At 43.2% G+C, this 23,282-nt stretch overlaps 1 protein-coding gene across 9 annotated transcripts in view; it reads left to right on the top strand.

The window, feature by feature from the left end:
- Positions 1–23,282, top strand: part of LOC122562703 (transmembrane protein 132C-like) — a 1,065,724-nt gene that overhangs the window by 691,258 nt on the left and 351,184 nt on the right. For 8 of the 9 annotated variants that reach the window (XM_043715795.1, XM_043715796.1, XM_043715798.1 and 5 more), the window contains one exon: positions 10,911–11,103. In XM_043715795.1, coding sequence (XP_043571730.1) covers positions 10,911–11,103 — 193 coding nt within the window. Of the gene's footprint in view, positions 1–619; positions 639–10,910; positions 11,104–23,282 lie in introns of those variants that run through there. The other variant, XM_043715804.1, reaches the window with a different exon arrangement.

The following is a 23,282-nucleotide window of genomic DNA, read 5'->3' as shown; positions in this document are numbered from 1 at the left end:
TTTGGAGGTGGCGGAAATGACGACGGATGATACTATGTATATGGAGGTTGGTGGGGTGGTAGGTGAGGACTAGTGGGGCTCTGTCCTGGTGGCGATTGGAGGGGCGGGGCTCAAGGGCGGAGGAGCGGGAAGTGGAGGAGATGCGGTGGAGAGCATCGTCGATCACGTCTGGGGGGAAATTGCGGTCTTTGAAGAAGGGTTGTACGGTATTGGAACTGGTTCTCCTGGGAGCAGATGCGGCGGAGACGAAGGGATTGGGAATATGGGATGGTGTTTTTACAGGGGGCAGGGTGGGAGGAGGTGTAGTCTAGGTACAGGGGGCAGGGTATGCTTCCAAACAAAAACATTTCAACTTAAAACTCACAGAAATGGCAAGAAAATCCGGGTTTTTCAGTTGTAACAGTCTTCATCTTTAGTGAATCATACCATATCAGAAATGCAGCCTGAGAGCAAGATATTTCAAACTGCCAGTAGTACAATTGATATGACTTTCTACGCATAGCGTATTTCACTCTGAAGTGCCTCATTACATTTTTGCTACTTTTGATTAGCGTTAGAACTCTGCAGTGCTTGCCCCATGTTGGAAACTCCAGGAGGCAACAAGGGCCTTGCAAAAGTAGGCCACTGCCATTTTTCAGGTGAGTTCAATAAGATTCAAACCAGAGCTGTGGTGGTAGACCAGTGAACTCATCAAGTAAATGTGGGCCTTCTTAAAAAAATAAATGGACTTGTGATGTCACGACATGTGGTTTTCAATTATTATAGATACAGTTCTTAAGGATCAAGAGGTATGGATGAAGGTAGGAACAGCGTACTGAGTTGGATGATCAGCCATGATCACGTTGAATGGTGGAACAGGCTTGAAAGGCTGGATGGCCTACTCCTGCTCCTAACTTATAGATTTCTATGAGTAGAATAGTTGCATCATGATATACTTTGTGATACCAGTATAATGGTGTCTCAACACATTTTGTAGGAATATTTCAGAAGAATTATCTGAAGATTATAATTATCTGGGGAACTTATGTACAGTATATATTTCCACAGTTTTAAGAAATATTAACAAAAGTATAAAGAAGGTTATTTTCCATTCAGTAATCTTTTGTGGAGTTCTACTTTGAATCTTACGTGAAGTAACAAAAGTGTAAGTTTCCTGACCACCATTTGAGGATTTGAGAATATCCCAATAATTATTAGAGAATGCAAAGTTAATTCAAATGAAAAGGAAAGTGACTGGAATGGAAGCTAATTTCACTACGATAATTTCACCACTTCCTTTCAATTCCCAAATTGTTTTTTAATTGTTTCCTCTGTTTGCAATTTATTAATGAAGCCTTCCTGCCAGATTTGTTATTTGGCATATAATCAAATGGTTTATGGATAGCAAGACTCTGCTGACGCTGGACTTGTCTGGGTTGCCACTTTAAAGTGGCTTTGGCTCAGCGTAGCTGCATTAAACAAAGCCACAATAATAAATGATAGACATTAGCCTTTGTCATGTTGGTTGGCCAGGCTATACATAAACTATAGCTGGAAATGTGTTGCTGGTAAAGCGCAGCAGGTCAGGCAGCATCCAGGGAACAGGAGAATCGACGTTTCGGGCATAAGCCCTTCTTCAGGAAATCCATTTCCTGAAGAAGGGCTTATGCCCGAAACGTCGATTCTCCTGTTCCCTGGATGCTGCCTGACCTGCTGCGCTTTTCCAGCAACACATTTCCAGCTCTGATCTCCAGCATCTGCAGACCTCACTTTCTCCTCCTATACATAAACTATAGTTCGACTCAGATATGTATGCAATGTGTTTATAGATATTTAATAATGTACACTTTACTCCTGACTGAAATTTATGATTATGCATTACCCTCATTTTTTTATTATTCACTCTTGACATGTGAGCACTGCTGGCAAGGCCAGTATTTAGTGACCATTCCTAACTGCTCTTGAAAAGGTGGTGGTGAGCTGCCTATGCAAATCACTGCAGTCCATCTGACATAAGTATCCTGCAATCTTGATTCAGTGAACGTCAAGCAATGCTGATGTATAGAATAACACAAGAACAGCATGGTGGAATCTTAGAGAAGAAGTTTTAAGTCATGGTACACCCATGTGTCCTCTGCCCTTATACTCCTTGGTGTTCAAGGCCCTAGGTTTGGCAGATGCTGCCGAAGGAGCCTTGGTAGTTATGGCAGTACAACTTGTAAATGGTAGGCACTGCAGCCACAGTGCTTTGGTGCTGGAGGGAATGAATGTTTAAGGTTATGGATGGAATCCAAAATGAGTGGATTGTTTTGTCCTGGATGGTGTCAAATATCTTGAGTCTTGTTGAAACTCTACCCCGCCAGGCAAGTGGAGAATATTCTATCAGGTGCCCAACTTCTGTCTTGCGGATGGAGTTCTGGCTTTAGGAGGTGAGTTACTCGCCACAGATTTCCACACTGTCACCTGCCCCCATGTTAGCATATTGGTTACATGACTGATCCAGTTCAAGTTTTGATTCATAGTACGTTCCAAGATCTCGATGGCATAGGATTCAACAATGACAATGGTAATTGACTGTAAAGGGGAGATGGTTGAATTTTCTCGTATTACAGATGGTAATTACCTGGCACTTTAATTGGCACATTGTTATTTGTCACTTATCAGCCCAAGTTGGAATATTATCAATGTCATGGTGCATGTGATCACAAACTGCTTCACTCTCCACAGTAGCACACAGTACAGCAATCAACAGCAGTTTTCCTCAATTCTGACCTTATGTTGAGTGGAAGATTTAGAATGGAATTATTGAGTTATCATGACACAGAAAGAAGTTAAGTGGCATCAAGTCTAGACTAATCCAAACAGTCCCAGTTCTCTGCTCTGTCCCTGTTGTCCTATATGTTTACTTCCCTCAAGTACCCATTCAATTTCCTTTAGAAATGATTCACCATTTCCACTTCTGCCAACCTCTGATTATAAGATTTCCAAATCTGCTGATGACAAAAAACTAGGTGGGAACATAATTGTAGAAATGATGCAAGAAAGCTTCAAGAGGCTTTGGCTAGGTGAACTGGCTAGAAAATGGCAGTTGGAAAATAATGTGAATAAATAAAGGTGTCTGGCTGCAATGATCTAGATCCTGGCTGGCACCACACCTGGAGTATTGTAGCTGAATGTTCCAATGCTCCTCTCAGGCAGTGGGGTCCAAATTATTATCTCTACACAGTATCTTAAGTCTGTGTTTCCTAGTCCTTGTACCATCAGCTAATGGAAACTGTTTTTTTGCAAATTTATTACTGAATATTCATAAGGTCAGAGATGCAGTTGAAATGCAATCTGAGAAAGTGTGAGATCATGCACTTTGGTAGGAAGAATAGAGTCATAGGCTATTTTCTAAATGGGGAGAAAATTCAAAATCTGAAGTGCAAAGTGAGTCCAAGTCCAGGATTCCCTTCAGGTTAACTTGCAGGGTGAGTTTGATAGTCAGGAAAACAAATGCAATGTTGGCATTAATTTTGAGAGGACTGGAATATAAAAGCAGGGGTGTACTTCTGAGACTTTATTGTATTCTGGTCAGACCACATTTTGAGGACTGTGAGCAATTTTGTTGCCCCGTACCTCACGAAGGATGTACTGGCCCTGGAGCGGGTTCAGTGGGGGTTCATGAGAATGATCCCAGGTATGAAAGGCTTAACCATATGAGGAACATTTGAGAACTCTGGTCTATACTCAATGGAGTTCAGAGGGATGAGAGGGGATCCAACTGAAACATGCAGAAACCTGAAAGGGCTGGATAGAGTGAACATTAGGAAGATGTTTTCATTAGCAGGAGAGATTAAGACCCGAGGCCACAGCCTTAGAGTAAAGGGAAGATCCTTTAGAATGGAGATGAGGGGAAACCAGGAAGTAGTGAATCTATGGAAATCATTGCCACAGAAGACTGTGGAAGCCAGGTCACTTGTATATTTAAGACAGAGATAGATATGTTCTTGATTGTTAAAGGGATCAACGGCTATGAGGAGAAGGCAGGAGAATGGGATTGAAAAATTTATCAGAGCTGAAAATTTATCAGGCATGATTGAATGGTGGAGCAGAGTCGATGGACTAATTGGCCTAATTTCTGCTCTTTTGTCTTAAGGCTTTCTGTCTCAATGAAACTAACATCAGAACCAGAAGACCTGTTCCGAGTCCACAGGGATCTGCACGAGGTTTTGCATAAGGATGGGGTGTGTGGAGAATGGGAAAGGGTTGGAATTGTACATCTGTGAGTTAGAGGTATCTGTATATGTTAAAATGCAACTGCCTTGGTCAGATCCAAATTATCCCTAGTGGGATATCTAAAACATGCATTGTATATATTAGATCTGGTGAGAGAATGTCTGAAGCTGCTAAAACTCTTTGAAGAAGTAAGGTACCCTTCTGGATATGGCCCCAGGATGTCTCTATGAGAGGTCACATGCCTTTAGGGATTGGTAAAAGTAGGCATGAATGTGAATCAAAATTGCATAAATTCATTAAATTGTCAGGAAAGCTATAAAAAGAAATCTCAATCTGTCCATGCATTAAATTTCCTGCCCTTTCCAATTTAAAATAAAATATCAGAAATGTTGTTAAAAATCACTGTTGGATATTTCACTCTTGATGTTAATGTAGGTCTGGTGGCTATTACTATAGCATCACTATTACATGACTGATTTCGCAACCTTTGATTATCACAGTGGGCTGTCTGTCATTTGATAGTTTAACCATCATTTCCATGCCATTGTAGACGTCTTGAATTACAACTATAAAGGTTTGTTTTTATGCTTGTTTTTATAACATAGAACAATACAGCACAGGAACAGGCCCATTGGCCCACTACGCCAACCATGATGCCATTCTAAATGAATCTGTTCTGCCTCCACGTGGTCTGTATCACTCAATTCGCAGCCTTTCCATTATCTGTTTAAATGCCTCTTAAACATTGCTATCATATGTGCTTCTATCACCTACCCTGTTAGTGCGTTTCAGGTGCCTACTGCCATCTGAGTAAAGAACACACCTTGCATATCTCTCTCTTTTTTTGTAATATATATTTTTATTGAAAATTTAACATGTTTTTACAAGCTTACAAATAAAAAAAACACAACTACAAACACTAATATACAATTAAATCTTAAATAAATAATAGCCAAAATCTGTCAAACAAAAAGAAGAGACATAAAAAGAAAAAGACAAAATTCAACTAACTACTAATCTAACCTATAACTAACCAGAGTGTATGATCAAATATCTTACATTACTCAAAAGGAAAAAAAGGATAACATAGTAATTAAATAGTGAAGTACATGCTCGGAATGAATTAACATCAAATCGCAATAGAACCCGTATTCATGCGGGATTCCTCCCCCAAGGGGTCCCGGACCAGCCAGAACCGTTACCTCAACTAGATGAAAGCCCGTGACAAAGTGGCCGAAATATCTGTATCTATGTAATTCAAGAAGGGCTGCGATATTTTATAGAATAATTCCGTTTTTTGGTGCGCCATGTTTGTAAGGAAGTCAAGGGGAATACATTCCATGATTAATCTGTGCCAATTCGGAAGTCCTGGAGGGCCCTCAGTCACCCAGTTTACTGAGATATTTTTCCTTGCACAAAAGGAGAGAATGGAAAATAATTTCCTCCCGTGCACACCCAGAGAAGGTAAGCTCGAGAAGCCCAGGATAAGAGATACTGGATCTACTCTAATTTCCATTCCCAAGATTTCTGTCAAGGCATTTGCTACTTTGGTCCAGTATTTGCAGATCTTATGGCCTGTCCATAAGCAGTGTGTAATAGTGCCCACCTCTATTTTACAGTTGGGACACATTGGAGATGCTCCTGCCCTAAATTTTGCCAATCATTCCGGTGCTATATGAGCCCTATGGAGTATTTTCAACTGAATGGCCTGGGTTCTGTTACTAATGGAGGTTTTTCTGGCATTTTCCCAGTTGTCATCCCACATTTCTGTTGAAATTTCCAGCCCCAATTCCTGTTCCCGTGTTCTAAGCAGATGGTCCATGTCTTCTGGCACTTCATTACAGAATAAATGATAGAGTGCTGACTGAGGGTACACCCACTAGCCACAACACTCTACGTTCTCTATATGATTTATAAAGGTTATCTAATAGCGTAGTCTTCTTCTGTATGTAATGCATATCTGTTTTAAACATACCCCTCTCTCACCCAACCCTGTGCCCTATTGTATTTGCCATTTCCATCCTGGGAAAAAGTCTCTGACTATCCACCCCCTCCATGCCTCTCATAATTTTATATGCTTCTATCAGTTGCCTCTCAGCCTCATACACTCGAGTGAAAGCAATCCATGTTTGTCCAACCTCTCGTTATGATTAATACATTCCAATCCAGGGAATATCCTGGTAAACCACTTCTGTACCCTCCTCAAAGCTTCTCCATCCTTCCTATAGTGTGGTGACCAGAACTGCACACAATACTCCAAATGTAGCCTAACTAAATTCTTGTAAAGCTGCAGCATGACTTGTCAAATTGGATATTGTTACCCTGACCCATGAAGGCAAGCATACCTTAAAAGAGCAAAGGAAGCTAAATGTAGTAATTTTTTTTTTAAAAAAGTGAATTCATCAGTAGACAGTAATAACATTGTCTTTTCTCAGCATCGGTCCTGGTACCTGCTTATGAGAACACTCAATAAGTTGGCATGGCAAATGTAAAGGCAAAGGGTGGTAGTTGATTGGCATGAGTTGGAAAATAAATAATCCCTTGGTAGTAGAGCTTAATTATTGCTAAAAGCAACATGGAGTCAAAGCTTTTTCTCTTGATCACATTTTATCAGCTTATGATTTGAAGTCTCAGAACACCATGCCCAACAATAGATCTGATGCTGCTATTGGATAACATTCACTAAAAAAAAATCCAGGCAGTGCTAAGAATGAAAACCAATTTAAGATTATCATTTGGGCTCATGGTATATTGCATTTACATTTTCTAAAAAGCTACCTATATATTATTTTATGTTGTGAAGAGAAACTCGCTCATAAATTGCATCTTTTCACTGGGAAAAGGGTCATGGAGACTCCAATCACTTCTGCAATTCCAATGACAACACCTTGAGCAATCAGAGTCGGCCTGCCTCATCTGATAAACACGATAGACGGTTAGCTGTTCCTGTTGCATTCCGTGCCACCAATAGCCCAACTAATCAGCACCCTCTTCTCATGCTGTATAGAGTAGTAGCGTCGGCAGGTGTGAGGGACCATTGGTGGTCTGACGTGGCAAGGAGGGTATAGGGACTATAGATGTGGATAAAGAGTCATACTATGGCATGATGTGTGTGTGGTGCCATGTGAGCATTAGTGGGGGCCATGAGCTTTGCATAAGTTGACATGGATGGGGCAGAGGGAGATGAGGCTATGAGGTGTGAGGGTAAGGTGCTTTACTTTAAATTTTAATCAATTTTCTGTCACAGCTTCGATCATAAATGCCATTGCAGCAAGACTGGCCTTTCACCTAGTCCACCTCTGCAATAGGTAGCTTCTGAGCTCTTTCCAAAGTAGCCCGCCATGCCTCCCACTTTCATCCACCCAACCTTGATCCCATGTGGTGTGTTTTCCTCCCGGCCAGGTTTGCCCAGCTAGAATTGACTCAGTGCTGCTGAATGGGGAGTGAACCCTCGGGCTGTAATCTCATTCAGTTCCATAAAAGTGTATTTCAAGCACCTTAGCTTTACAAGGACAGTACAGCTTCTCCAACCTAATTTTATAGCTAAAATGCCTCATCTTTGGAACTATTCTGGTCAATTTCCTATCAAGACTCCATCTTTCCTATGTGCGGTAACCAAAACTTACTGAAATAATCCAGTTGTGGCCTATATAGTGATTTAAGAGGTTGGGCATCTCTTCTCTGCTTCTGTATTCAATACCTCGACTTGTGAAGCCTAAGTTTCATTAGTGCTAATCAATCTCTCAATGCGTGCTGGGATCTTGAAACATCTATGCACATAGACTCTTAAATCTTTTTAAATCTCGGCATGTTGGCTTAGAGCTTGGCCATTTAGTCCAAACGACCTGCCCCTTTATTTCTTCCAAAATGTAGCACCTCACAATTCTCTGTATGTAATTCTACCTGTCACTGACCTGGCTGTGCTGATAACTTACCTACATTCTGTCATAATCAATTGGTATCACCCTCAATATCAGCCCCACCCAATGAAACAGGCAATATGGTTGCAACCAGGACAGTACCCTAAGGAATTCCTACAGGGATTTCCTCACGCTGAGGTGATTGGGCTCCATTAATCACAGCCACCTTCCATTGTGCTCCATATCTCTAATTAATGGTAATCTTTCCCCTGATTCCTATTGACTGCAGTTTTGATAAGGCTCTTTGATGGCACACTTAGTCAAGTGCTGCCACTCACCTTTGGATACCAAGATTATTTAATTAATGACTGAATGTTTTCCAATTTATTTTCTGCTTCTTTCTTTCGGTTAGGCCATTAATACATCATTGACTTATGTAGCATTAATGCGTTATAAACTATTAGTAAATGATATAACTGTAATGTTGAGCTGTGTATTTAGTGGTGTTCAACAACTTTCACAAATTCTTTGTTAAATGTTCAACATCTGGAATTTCCTAACCAACAGCCCTCCTTCTTTTTGTGTTGACAAACTGCCTTCCCTTTAGGTCCAAATTGCAAACCTGATGTTGCTAATAAATAATCCACCAGCTTTGATTGATGTTGTGCATGTAAAGCAGTCAGAGTTAACCTCTGCTCTGCAGTCTGTATGGCTATGATTCCTTGTGCCCCTATCTCTGAGACCTGCCTGAATGTCAACCTGCATAATCCTAGTGTTTTTTGTAAGGCTAAACCTTTAAAAGGAGAATGCCCAGTTGCCAGCCAGATTAGTTGACCATTAATAATAACCACAGCACATGGAAAGGGCAATTTGTGCTTCCAATCCCAAATCAGCTGATTGCTAGAACATGAATGTGGTGGCTAAGTTGAATGTGTACTGTAATTTGAAGCTCAGATTCTTTTAATGTAAAATATTTTTGTCATGAAGAATGATTTACCGTGAATCACTGGATTTATCAAAGCCGTGAAATTCTGCAGATTTTCATCATTGGGATTTTATTCACATAAGAAAGCATTTAAATGGATCATCCTGGGTTTCGACATAAACTTGCTGATTTTCTTCCTATTTAAATGAATGGATGAACAATCTGTGGGGTTTTGTAAGCGCCATTGTAAGTCCAATCAACAGGCAAGACCTGAGTGGTCAAGATGAAAAACTACTCCATTATGCTGAAACAAATATCATGAAGATTAAAGTTGTGAAGATTAAAGACGTTATCAATGGCATTTGTTAGGTGGGAGAGATTTTATATTTCTCTCACAAAGTTTAAATTGCTTATTTAACTTAATTAAAAGAACAGAATATGTTTTATATGTTTGAAGATCAAACTGCTTAGTTATTTAAGGACTGGAATTTACAGTATGCAGTTCACTAACTAAGAATGTTCCAAAACACTTTATAGCGAATAAAGCACTTTGGAAATGTAATCAATGTTGTAATGTAGGAAATGGAACAGGCAATTTACACACAACAAAGCTCTTAAAATATCAATATCCAGATAATCTGTTTTCGTGATGTTTGTTGTGGGGTAGGTATTGACTGGGTCACTTTTTTTAAGGGGATGTGCAGTCAGTGTGGAGTAACACGGTCCTGGTCCTCTACTCTGCTTCAGAAAGTAATTGTATCTTTGACACAACCATGCAAAATGTTCATGCCTTTCTGGGCATTCATCATTGTTGTTGTCAAACTTGTTTTATTTTTGTTCGTTTTGTTTATTCTGAAGAAGAGTCGAACCAGACTCGAAACATTTACTCTGTTTCTCTCTCCACCGATTCTGCCAAATCTGCTGAGTTTCTCCAGCATTCTCTGTGTTTGTTTTGGATTTCCAATATTCGCAGTACTCTGCTTTTACTTCTTTTGATAATTATGTGGGTGTGATTTATTTTGCTTAACGCAGTAGTTTTATTCAAATCATACTTCCTTGCCAGTGAGGCAAGCTGTGTGGACCTTGACGAACTACTTTGCAAATTCCTTCTGGACAGGCTAAATCTTTTGTTTAGTGATGGCTTACACTCTCGATACAGAAAAAACATTTGGTATTCTCTTGCACAACAATCAGGAGGGGCTGGTCAGATGTGGAGCTAGCATTCCCAAAGTTTACCAAGCTCTTCTGTGGTCAAATATTCATACAGTTCAACAACATGAGCTTCATTTCTTATTGTTCTTCTGTGCCTATTAAGGGTCAGTATCATAGAATTCCTTCAGTATGGAAACAGGCCCTTCGGCCCAATAAGTCCACACTGACCCTCCAAAGAGAAACCCACCCATACCCGTTCCCCTACCCTATTATTCTAAATTTATCCCTGACTAATGCACCTAACCTACTTATCCCTGAACACTGTGGGCAATTTAGCTTGGCCAATTCACCTAACCTGCACATCTTTGGACTGTGGGAAGAAACTCACGCAGACATGGGGAGAACGTGTAAATTTCACAGACAGTCGTGCGAGGCTGGAATTGAACCTAGATCCCTGGGGCAACGAGGCAGCAATGCTAATCACTGAGCTACCCACCTGAATGTGTGCCTCTGAATGAGTGCTCCATTTTACATTATTTTTACTGTAGTCCTACACAATCAGGGCACCTAAAAGTGGGATAAAAGTTAATGAACCATCTGCTTTAGACCAAGTTAAATTCTAAAAAGAAAAACTAATGTTGCTTTGTTTTTACTTTTGACCTTGGAAACACTGAAAAAAGGCAACTCTTGAGGTGCTGAGTAGATCTGTTTTTATTGATGCAAAGATATTTAATCAGAAATCATTTTAGAGCCTAATGAATCAATGTTCTTTACAGAGTTGATGGTGCATCTTATGAGATCATGCAGATGGACTTTGAAATGGATAACTTCAGCAGTTTGTCGGTGACTCGTCGAATCATGTGGCAAGTGGAGTACCCCGGCAGGACCTCCCAGATAGACCAGGACAAAGCTGTGTCAGAGCTGCACGTCAGTCAGAGGGACATTACAAAGATTGTACCTCTTGCTATGGTAGGAGACTTCACAGAGAAACCATTTGCCTTTGCTCAGTATTTTGTAATGGTGTGATTGACATGTGATTTGCACAATACATGTGTAACTTTACACTTAAACCTTGTTACAGCCTTTTTCAAGAATTCCAGTTCGAACATTCAACAATGTTATGTCATGTCTTTGTGTTTGTTTCATGCATTTCTCAACTCTCTGTTGAGACATTACTGAGCTTGCATCCAGACCTGTGGGTACAGATGAGCAGAAGACTGTTTCTTTGTTTAACTTGTGACAAACCAGTGAACAAATTATAACGTCCTTTTTACCAGGCACGAAAGATAGCAAGAATGACTAAACATACAAAATACCTCGAACACTGTCTGCTAACTCAGTAAGCCCAACTTGAAAGGAACATCATTTATTGTTGAACTAAAATAGAGTCAAGGTGTAAATAGGCTAGTCCCAGGCTGGGGCAGACAGTTCTGCAGACCCATCCCTGGGTGTGCTTTTATTGTTTGTAATTTAATCTATTTTTCCCTAATCAACCTGCTCAGCGATGTTATTACATAGCAAAAGAGCAGGTGGGACATGAGCCCAGACCTCCTGTTTAACAGGCAGGGACACTACCACTCCACCACAGGATTGCCGTCTAGATATACTTTATGAAGGGCTCAGATTATGAATTCTAGCCGGGCAGGCCATTGCCTGTTGCTAAGGGAGCTTATACTTAATGAGCTCCACAAGGAAATTGGTTAGTGATTTCTCTGGGTTTTGTAGGGGTTATCACATACTGTTAGCATTATATAATGTGGCTGAACAGGAGAAGCATACTCCACTCTGTGCAAACTACACCTCATCTTTACTTTTAAAGAAAAAGAGTACCATAGTGTTGATATTCCATATGGTGTAATTTATCTTATAAATATGGAATAGTAAGTGAAAAACCAAAGAAAATTAAGTCATTTCTGTGACTCATATCCTGACTTCATAAGCTCAGAGGGCAGCTGTTTGATTGCCAACTTAAAAACATTCTTTACAAAATGTATGAGAACTACATTGAAAATGCAATTTAGTGGAAGTAAAGCGTAATTATTCAGAAGCATAAGTTCCTGATTTCCATTGGGGTGATTCGTATAGAAAAAGAAGGAAAATTAATGAAAGTGATCCTTTAACTAATACTGATATTGCAATAATCGAACAATCATGTTCTGAATATATGTCAGTGACTGAATGACGCGATAAGGGACAACTGAAATGAGATGGTCCTTGTTCTTCAGTTGGAAAAGGTCTTCACCTATTACCATAAAATCATAGAATGTTACACTACAGAAGGAAGCCATTAAACCGCTCACCGTTCACTCTCAGTTATCAGGATTTTTACAGCTACAAAGGCAGAAGGTTTCCTGTAACTTCCCTCATGCAGTTTTACTCCATCATTACCCAGTGCTTCAAAGCGCAAACTATTGGAAATTTGGAACACACATGTTAATATAAATTCACTGACTTTTACACTCACATGGGGAGCATTGAAAAGAGATAAGCCAACATTGTTACATATCTGCTTGTCCAACTTTGTTCTCTCTGAGCATGACAACGTGCTAAAAACATGGGATTAGTAGGTTCATCCCACTTTGGTTGGTGTCATTGAGATAAAGCTGCCTTGATGGCTGAGTGCTCTGCATAAGGCCTCAAAGTGTGACAGACTAAAAGGAAACGGTTTGTGGTATACATGCTTTGCCATCATTATACAGGGAAACATGGTGTTGTCTTAGCATGCAGTTTCTGTAAAATCAGGTATCAATTGAACTTTGCTGCCCACTCCAACTTCACAGATTTTATGGAGATGAAACCTTTTAACATGAAATTGGACAACTCTGCTTCAGATCAAAGAGTAGGCTGAGGGAATTGGATTTGATGACCCTGCTGCCTTTGATTACTTTGTGGCAAAACAAAATTATGTGTAGAATACCCACACCAATGGTGGAGGCATACTGTAGTTGTTGTGAATGATTTGCAAGCTTGTGGATATCATGATTCCTTCCTGAGCCATTCTGACGCTCTGCCTTTTGAAGAGCCTGCGTGCATTCTGGATTGTCTCCATTATTAGAGGAAGCTGGTAATCCAAAGAGGCTGGGGAGAGATCCAAGACTGTCCGATTGGATGAACAGTCACTGACGACAGTTTGATCTTTTGTTTTAGATAATCATCATAAATACCAAGCGTTAATGTGTAATTCTCTCTGAAGTTTCTTTTTGCCTGATTAATATATCAGGCAAAGGTGAGGACTGCAGATGCTGGAAACCAGAGTCTAGATTAGAGTGGTGCTGGAAAAGCACAGCAGGTCAGGCAGCACCCGAGGAGCAGGAAAATTTATGTTTCCTGATGAAGGGCTTTTGCCCGAAACGTCAATTTTCCTGCTCCTCGGATGCTGCCTGACCTGCTGTGCTTTTCCAGCACTGCTCTATTCTAGACTCTGATTAATATATCAGGTGACTGTGGATCAGTTCACGAGCGTTGGTCAAGGATTATTGATCTGGAATTAACCAAGTGATTGGCAACTGTCATAGAACGCATTTTGTGCCCAGTTTGAAAGTGGGAAAATAATTTCAGTCTGACAGCTGGAGCACCGCTTTGCAGAGACCATTCCAACCATGAAACCGTTTTCAGGATGGTTGGATTGGGATGGAATCATTATCTGCCACAGGTAGTTTAAGTCAATGAAAAGGTCCATGAAGGCCATTGATCAGAGAGCGACTGTTGTGAATTTTCCTCTTGGTCTGCAGGGCTCCCTATGGTATTAGTGGCGTTAGTCTCTGCGTTATCTGTAATGATAACACAGCTCCTTTGGTGCTAGAGGGCTTCCCATTGGCTCTCTAACTTTAAGGTTACCACCTTTTCTTGAACTACTGCAGTTTATGTGGTAAAGGTATTTCCACAGTTCTGTTATACAGGGAGTTGTAGGATGTTTCAGGCATAAGCACTTCATCATGAAGGTTATCCATAGCGTGTTTCAGAATTAAATCAGAAAATAAAATAAGCTGAAGATGTTTAGAAACTATTAAAAGGCAAACAGCTCATTATGCAATGAATAAGTATATTTGGGATGGTCTTATGAGCAGTATATCACGGGTAAACCAATTTGCCATGGATGGATGCTGGAATATTGGTGCCCTGAATTTCTATGGAAGAATTGGCTAGATAGCCCAAATAGCCAAGCTTGTTTGTGAAATCTATTGCCTTCTCTTCAAACCGTTTTCTACATGTGATGGTACAGCCAGAGCTTGGAATACTGCAAATTGGCCCAACCTTTGAAGGTCACATTTGACTTGATATCGTCTCAATATGTCAATGTCATTGTCTGCAAACAGACTCTTTTGCAATGTGCAGTCAATAATAGACAAATGCCAGCCTCACAAACCAAATATTATATTTTACTTTAAGCAGATTAAATAAACTTTTTTTTAAAAGCAGCAAATATTTCTAGCCAAGGTAAATGCAAATTAAAACCACAGAAGACTCAACTAATTACACTGAAGAGAGTTTTTGTAAAAAAGTTGCTCCCTCACCCACAGTAAATTATTTTAGTGCAGGTATGGAGCATTTACTTTTTGTAAAAGTGAAGAAAATCCAAGACTTTAGCAAAATATTTCCATAAAAATCAAACGTTCAGGCAGTTAATACATGGAGAAGTTGTGCAGTGTTTCTCTCTGAATACACTGTGTGCAACTGTAAAGATGAACATGCAATGAGCAATGAAACAGGAATGGGCAGAGGTGGGCTAGTTCCCGGGCTGGAGCTGGCTTGCAGGGGCTCGTGCAGAAGGCACTTGCGTTCTGGACATCATTTTGTAAATGTTTGAGTAGCTACCTACAAGAGAGAAAAAACACAGATGGGCTTTGAACAAGTACAAATTCTTGAAATTTTCAGGTCCTTGAAAAACAATTTAGTGCTTGGTCAAGGACTCATCTATCTTCTCATTCCCTTGAATTAACTAAACAGACAGGTTCTGCCTGTAATCAATAGGGTTGCACAGAAAATGACCTTTGCTTTTCATTATTGGTCCTGATCAGGTGAAATGCTAATTAGAGCAACAAGACAAACTACACTTTCTAGATACTAAATGTTTCAAAACAATATTGTTATTCCTCTCTGGGGTAGCAAGATGAAAATCAAACCCACCTACTTCTGGAATTGCCACAGAAGTAAAGTATTTAAAAATGTTACTATTTTTCAGACCCATCTTGACAGAAAGCAGGCCCAGGCGACTGGAAAACAATGATCAATATTTACTATGAATAAATTGATTCTAGCTACAGATAAATAATTATGAATTATTTACATAAATCTCTATGAGTTAGAACTCTAATTCTATTGCAAAGTTCCCTCTACACACACACATACTCACAGACACACACACTCACAGACACACACACACACATCTAGGCTGACACTAAAGGAATGGGTGTTATGGGCAGAAGGAAAGCTGAGAATTTCAATGATACCTGACCACAGAATTCCATAGAATTCCTACAGTATGGAAACAGGCCATTCAGCCCACAATTTCACACCGACCCTCTAAAGAGCATCCCACTTAGACCAGCACCCCTATCCCATTTCTGTAACCCTATGTTTCCCACGGCTAATGCGCCTGGCCAGCACATTCCTGGACACTATGGGTAACTTAGCATGGCCAATCCAGCCTAACCTGCACATCTTTGGACTGTGGGAAGAAACCAGAGTACCACGTGGAAAGCCATGCAGACACGGGGAAAACATGCAAACTCTGCACAGACGGTCACCCATGAGTAGAATCAAACCTGGGTCCCTGTTGCTGTGAGGCAGCAGTGCTAACCACTGAGCCACTGTGTAGAAGTGATCCTTTTGGTTTGGCAGGACTCACTGCTCCTCCATCTTCCTTCTCCAGATACTTTCACTTGCTTTCAGAAGGCGTAGGGTGAATAGTTCACATCTTGAAAGTCTCTGACCTTTTGGTTAAGAGCCATGACTTACTACAACTGATGAGGGGAAAAGAATCTGGCTTTTGTCAGGCTTGAGGTGTTTCTTTTTACTGCAGACAACAGGACAGCACCTCCCTTCTCCGAGTCCTATTGGCTCCTGAACAAAGATTCATACTCACAATCTGTTCATCTCCCAGGCACCAATCACATACTTGTTAACAGGCAGAAGGCCTTTGCCATGGACAACCAGTCAGCATTCCACAGACTGATCAGCAAACATTGCTGACCAAAACCCACCTTGGACATCGCCCCTGGCTTTACCTCATCTGGAGTAATCTCTCCCACTGCTTGAACAAACAGCAGTGTAAACAGCACTTGTTTGGTAACATCCTTTTAATTTTTTACCTATGGCTTGGTTTTTGAAATATTCCTTTCCCTCAGTCCACAAACAAGGATGCAAAAATAAAAAAAAGAATACAGACTTTATAATGTGTACCTGGGTTGTTGGGTGTCACAATTCAGCAATTTGGCCAACATATGGATGAACAGGTTGTATTTAAACATGTGAGTCAGAGTTTAGTTCTATCTGTAAGGTAGTGTACAAAAGCTTGTGTGAGTCAGTGTCCTGGTCTGTATGTGAGTCAGTGTCCTCATCTGTATCTGGGTCAGTGTCCCGGTCTCTGTGTGGGTCAGTGTCCCAGTTTGTGAGTGGGCCAGTGTCCCGGTCTCTGTGTGGGCCAGTGTCCCGGTCTCTGTGTGGGTCAGTGTCCCAGTTTCTGTGTGGGTCAGTGTCCTGGTCTCTGTGTGGGTCAGTGTCCAGTCTGTGTGTGGTCAGTGTTCTGTTCTGTGTGTGGGTCAGTGTCCTGGTCTCTGTGTGGGTCAGTGTCCAGTTCTGTGTGTGGTCAGTGTCCTGGTCTGTATGTGAGTCAGTGTCCTCGTCTGTATCTGGGTCAATATCCTGGTCTTTGTGTGGGTCAGTGTCCCAGTTTGTGAGTGGGCCAGTGTCCCGGTCTCTGTGTGGGCTAGTGTCCCAGTCTCTGTGTGGGCTAGTGTCCCGGTCTGTGTGTGGGTCAGTGTCCCAGTCTCTGTGTGGGTCAGTGCCCTGGTCTCTTTGTGGATCAGTGCCACCATCTCTGTGTGGGTCAGTGTCCTGGACATTGTTTGGTCAGTGTCCCGGTCTCTGTGTGGGCCAGTGTCCTGGTGTCTGTGTGGGTCAGTGTCCCGGTCTCTGTGTAGGTCAGTGCCCCGGTCTCTCTGTGGGTCAGTGTCCCGGTCTCTCTGTAAGTCAGTGTCCCGGTGTCTGTGTGGGTCAGTGTCCCGGTCTCTTTTTGGGTCAGTGTCCTGGTGTCTGGGTAGGTCAGTGTCCCGGTCTCTGTATGGGTCAGTGTCCTGGTCTCTGTGGGGGTCAGTGTCCTGGTGTCTGTGTAGGTCAGTGTCCTGTTCTCTGTGTGGGTCAGTGTCCCGGTCTCTGTGTGGGTCAGTGTCCCAGTCTCTTTGTGGGTCAGTGTCCCGGTCTCTGTGTGGGCCAGTGTCCTGGTCTCTGTGGGGGTCAGTGTCCTGGTGTCTGTGTAGGTCAGTGTCCTGTTCTCTGTGTGGGTCAGTGTCCCGGTCTCTGTGTGGGTCAGTGTCCAGGTGTCTGTGTCGGTTAGTGTCCTGGTGTTTATGGGTCAGTGTCCTGGTCTCATTTTGGTCAGTGTCCTGGACTGTATGTGGGTCAGTGTCCTGGTCTCTTTGTGGGTCAGTGTCCTGGTCTCTTTGTGGGTCAGTGTCCCGGTCTCTTTGTGGGTCAGTGTCCTGGTGTCTGTGGGGGTCAGTGTCCCGGTGTCTGTGGGGGTCAGTGTCCTGGTGTCTGTGGGGGTCAGTGTCCTGGTGTCTGTGGGGGTCAGTGTCCTGTTCTCTTTGTGGGTCAGTGTCCCGGTTTCTGTGTGGGTCAGTGTCCCGGTTTCTGTGTGGGTCAGTGTCCCCGTGTCTGTATGGGTCAGTGTCCAGGTCTCTGTGTGGGTCAGTGTCCCGGTCTCTGTGTGGGTCAGTGTCCCTGTGTCTGTGTGGGTCAGTGTCCCGGTCTCTTTTTGGTTCAGTGTCCTGGTGTCTGTGTGGGTCACTGTCCCGGTCTCTTTTTGGGTCAGTGTCCAGGTGTCTGTGTGGGTCAGTGTCCCGGTCTCTTTTTGGGTCAGTGTCCAGGTGCCTGTGTCTGTTAGTGTCCTGGTCTCATTTTGGGTCAGTGTCCCGGACTGTGTGTGGGTCAGTGTCCCGGTCTCTGTGTAGGTCAGTGTCCCGGTCTGTGTGTGGGTCAGTGTCGTGGTCTCTTTGTGGGTCAGTGTCCTGGTCTCTCTGTGGGCCCGAATTCTGGTCTCTGTGTAGGTCAGTGTCCCGGTCTCTGTGTAGGTCAGTGTCCTGTTCTCTTTGTGGTCAGTGTCCTGGTCTCTGTGTGGTCAGTGTCCTGGTCTCTGTGTGGGCCCGTATTCTGGTCTCTGTGGGTTTCAGTGTCCCAGTCTCTGTGTAGGTCAGTGTCCTGGTCTCTGTGTTGGTCAGTGTCCCGGTCACTTTGTGGGTCAGTGTCCTGGTCTGTGTGTGGGTCAGTGTCCTGGTCACTTTGTGGGTCAGTGTCCCAGTCTCTGTGTGGGTCAGTGCCACGGTCTCTGTGTGGGTCAGTGTCCCAGTCTCTGTGTGGGTCAGTGCCACGGTGTCTGTGCAGGTCAGTGTCCCGGTCTCTGTGTGGGTCAGTGTCCCTGTCTGTGTGGGTCAGTGTCCCGGTCTCTTTTTGGGTCAGTGTCCTGGTGTCTGTGTGGGTCAGTGTCCCGGTCTCTTTTTGGGTCAGTGTTCTTGTGTCTGTGTAGGTCAGTGTCCTGGTCTCTGTGTGGGTCAGTGTCCCGGTCTCTGTGTGAGTCAGTGTCCCGGTCTCTGTGTGGGTCAGTGTCCCGGTCTCTTTGTGGGTCAGTGACCCGGTGTCTGTGTGGGTCAGTGTCCTGGTCTCTCTGTGGGTTAGTATCCTGGTCTCTCTGTGGGTTAGTATCCTGGTCTCTGTGTAGGTCAGTGTCCCAGTCTCTGTGTGGGTCAGTGTCCAGGTCTCTTTGTGGGCCAGTGTCCTGGTCTCTGTGCGTCAGTGTCCTGGTGTCTGTGTAGGTCAGTGTCCTGTTCTCTTTGTGGGTCAGTGTCCCTGTGTCTGTGTGGGTCAGTGTCTCGGTCTCTTTTTGGGTCAGTGTTCTGGTGTCTGTGTAGGTCAGTGTCCTGTTCTCTTTGTGGGTCAGTGCCCCGGTCTCTGTGTGGGTCAGTGGCCCGGTCTCTGTGTATGTCAGTGCCCCGGTCTCTTTGTGGGTCAGTGTCCTGGTGTCTGTGTAGGTCTGTGTCCCGGTCTCTGTGTAGGTCTGTGTCCCGGTCTCTGTGTGGGTCAGTGTCCCGGTCTCTGTGTGGGTCAGTGTCCCAGTTTCTGTGTGGATCAGTGCACTGTCTGTGTGGAGTTTGCACGTTCTCCCCGTGTCTGTGTGGGTTTCCACTGTGTGCTCCGGTTTCCTCCCACAGTCTAAAGATGTGCTGTGAGCTGAGTCTTGAGTTTGTGTGTACCACTGTCCATGATTATGCCAGGCCCAGTGTCTGGCTTAGTGTGTTGGTCAGTCTCAGAGTTAGTGTGGCTCAGTGTCTGAGTCTGTGTGAGCCATTTAGGTTCAGTATGAAGTTCAACTCTGCAACTGCTGTGTGAGCTGCTGTTCAAATTCTCAATTAGCTGTTCACAATGCAACAGTGAATCCACTTAATTGGGAGTCATAAATTGTGCTATAGCTGTGTAAATCTTTCTGTCTGAATGTTTCGTTGTTCTTATTGCTGTTGATGCACACAATTCAGTTATGGTATCTCAAAATGGATTCTATGCTCTGGTGGGAATTTGAATTAAATTCACAGGCGTGAAGAGCAGACACCAGTCAACCAGATGACATTCATCCTTTGGTGTTGCTCTCTTTGACGAGCCATTCAATGAAACCTGGAAACAGGGTTTTAAGTGAGTTGTGAAAAACAACCACGCCTTAAGAAGTTTTGTGCAAAATTTCACATCTTGCCTATTCGATATTTATACCACACCAGTGAAATTAAAAATTACCAAGTTGATTTGTTGCTTTGCACAGTGTATGGCAAGACCAAAGATATTATTCAAAGCAAACGTGAGTGGGAAACTGGGCCAGGGTGAGGATTAAATTGTCTGCCACCCATCTGGATATGGATGCCAGTATACTGCTCTATTAGGGAATGGGACTTGGGGGGGGGGGGGGGGGGGGGGGGGGGGGGGGTAAGCTGGGATGTGGATCTGTTGATCGAAGGCAGAAGGCCAATTTAATATTGAAAGTCCCAAAGAGTTGGTGATGATTTGCCATTGGTGGACTGGTTTCGTGCCAGAATTGGCCTCCATGGAGGTGCTTCCCTCTATGAAAGGCTGTGAATTATTTGAGCTGAAAGCTCCACCCTCCAAAGACCTCACTCTCAGCTTTAATTTGTTGCTGGAGGAGTCACCCCTCTGCTCCAACACACTGTGAACTTTTTAATTCCAATGTTTTCCAACTCTCATATCTCCTGCAGGGACTGCTAAGGCTCGAGAGTTGCCAGCTCTGTCATTGGGCTTGTAGCTTCCGCTCACCATCCTTTCTAGGACCGTGGGTATGTAGATGAGTCTGCATCTGGGGTAATAGTTCCTTTGGTATGGTGTCCAGTCAGTGTGGGCTCATGGAGAAACTCTCCAATATGAATTTTCCAAGTCCATGCCAGTCTTTAACTCTTTGGATGTTGGAGAGTGACCACAGGAGACTGATACAATGCTACAGATGTCTACGTAAATTACTTGGTTATACGGTGATATGTTCGCACCTACTGGCTCAGTACACCAGTGCCTACAGGCGCAATATGCCAGTGCCTACAGACTTAGTACACTGGTGCCTACAGGCTGACCAGTATTTGAGCTTTGAGATTAGAACAGAGAATGCTGAGAACGCATAAGTGAAGATGGTGTCTTTGGAGAAAGCAATAGCTTTAATACTTCTGGTCAATGTTTAAGCTTCCAGTATTTTGTTCTCAGTGAGACTTTTGAAATGACTTTAATGTACATGTAATTATACATGATTTACAAAAGACCCATTACTCCGACAGTAAATGTGTGTGAATTCTGCTTTCTGAGCAGCTCTTGCTCAATTTGGTTTGACTGGTTGTCATTTCACTCACGAAGCAAATAAAAACAGTTCTAATGAAGAGTCACCGGCTTCGAAATGCTAACTGCACTTTCTTCCTACAGATGCTGCCAGATCTGCTGAATTTCTTCAGTAATTTCACTTTTTGTTTCCGACCTCCAGTATCTGCAGAACGTTGTTTTAAATTAAAAGTCACTTGTTTGTACCAGGAGCGAACCTCAAATGCACAGAAAGCAAGAGGAGGGGTGTCCATAGCAGAGAAATTATCTCCCAGTTCAAAACAAATATGATTTACATTAAAACATGACCACCTTGTAGTGGTTTTGCAGATGGCTGGATTCTTTGCTGGGAACAAGTGTTGATTGATTGTAACACTGGCAGATATCAAATCTGCAGAGTTTAACTCTTGACCTTTGAAATATGTGAAGTAGTTTGTACACAAGTGTGTAATAGGAGGGAAGCAACAAAGCTCTAAATGTCATTGCTGTCACTGCCATGCTGATGGTTAAGGGAAAGTGAAGCTTAACTATAGCCTGGGAAAATATGTCATTGAATTGAGATGGATCAAAGTTTAAAACATTCAGAAATTTTCATCTACTCAGGTGAATATGCTTGGATTTGTGGCAGCAACCTCATGCGGCTAAAATTTAATCATGTTTTTATTTAAAAAGAAACTTTGCCTATGGGAAAACCAAATAATCAAATTCTCAAAGTTATTTGTCTATTTTATCCAAATATTTTATGCTGCTGTTTTCTCACAATTCAAGACGTAATCAAGATGATTTCATTCTTTCCTGTATTCCTGCTCAGGATGTTAGATAGTTGTAGTGCTCCTGAATATGGCACTCACAAAATAGGTCTTTCCCACTGAAACAGCTCCACACGGGCCAATATCCCATCACCAAATCAGCCTTGATTTACATGTGGAGAGTCCTTGACACTGATCCAGCTCCCTCAGAGCCAGCTCTCAGAGTGAACAGGATATCTGACATCCCTGTTCTTATCTGTCAGACCAGAATAACAGACCCAATCAGGGACCTCCTATTCTATGAGGTCCACCTGGCTGACCTTATTATAATCACTGCACCCATGGTAGGCCCTTGCTGTGAAAGGAGGAATCTAGTCCTGAAGATCTTGCTTGGAACAAGATCAAAATAACTTGCCCTCTGTGATGATCCTTTCTCACTTGATCCTGGCCGTCTTAAAGCCTTCTGATTTGTGGAGTGTCCTACCGTGGTGTTTTTTGGCATGCCCTGCCTTTGTGGACAAAGCTAGAGTAATTTGACATGGGCAGCTGAACGTCGGCCTTCCTGAACTGATACCCTCAGCAACACCTCAGCCAGGTCTCCCCACCGAGACAGGCTCTTTCAAACCTTGGTCATCACCTTAGGAGCAGAGACCTGACAAGTAGGTGACAGGCAAAATCGACGTTTCGGGCAAAAGCCTTTCATCAGGAATAAAGGCAGAGAGCCTGAAGCGTGGAGAGATAAGCTAGAGGAGGGTGGGGGTGGGGATAGAGTAGCATAGAGTACAATAGGTCAGTGGGCGAGGAGATGAAGGTGATAGGTCAGGGAGGAGAGGGTGGAGTGGATAGGTGGAAAAGGAGCCGGACAGGTCGGACAAATCCGGACGTTAGAAACTAGGATGAGGTGGGGGAAGGGGAAATGAGGAAGCTGTTGAAATCCACATTGATGCCCTAGGGTTGAAGTGTTCCGAGGCGGAAGGTGAGACGTTCTTCTTCCATGCGTCTGGTGGTGAGGGAGCGGCGGTGGTGGAGGCCCAGGACCTCCATATCCTCGGCAGAGTGGGAGGGGGAGTTGAAATGTTGGGCCACGGGGCGGTTTGGTTGATTGGTGCGGGTGTCTCGGAGACGTTCCCTAAAGCGCACTGCTAGGAGGCGCCCAGTCTCCCCAATGTAGAGGAGACCGCATCGGGAGCAACGGATACAATAAATGATATTAGTGGATTTGCAGGTAAAACTTTGATGGATGTGGAAGGCTCCTATAGGACCTTGGATGGAGGTGAGGGAGGAGTTGTGGGCACAGGTTTTACAGTTCCTGCAGTGGCAGGGGAA

This window comes from Chiloscyllium plagiosum, chromosome 25, assembly GCF_004010195.1.
Source record: "Chiloscyllium plagiosum isolate BGI_BamShark_2017 chromosome 25, ASM401019v2, whole genome shotgun sequence".
Classification (NCBI taxonomy): domain Eukaryota; kingdom Metazoa; phylum Chordata; class Chondrichthyes; order Orectolobiformes; family Hemiscylliidae; genus Chiloscyllium; species Chiloscyllium plagiosum.
Note: the sequence above shows the minus strand (reverse complement) of the source record. Positions and strands in the feature narration are given on the sequence as shown.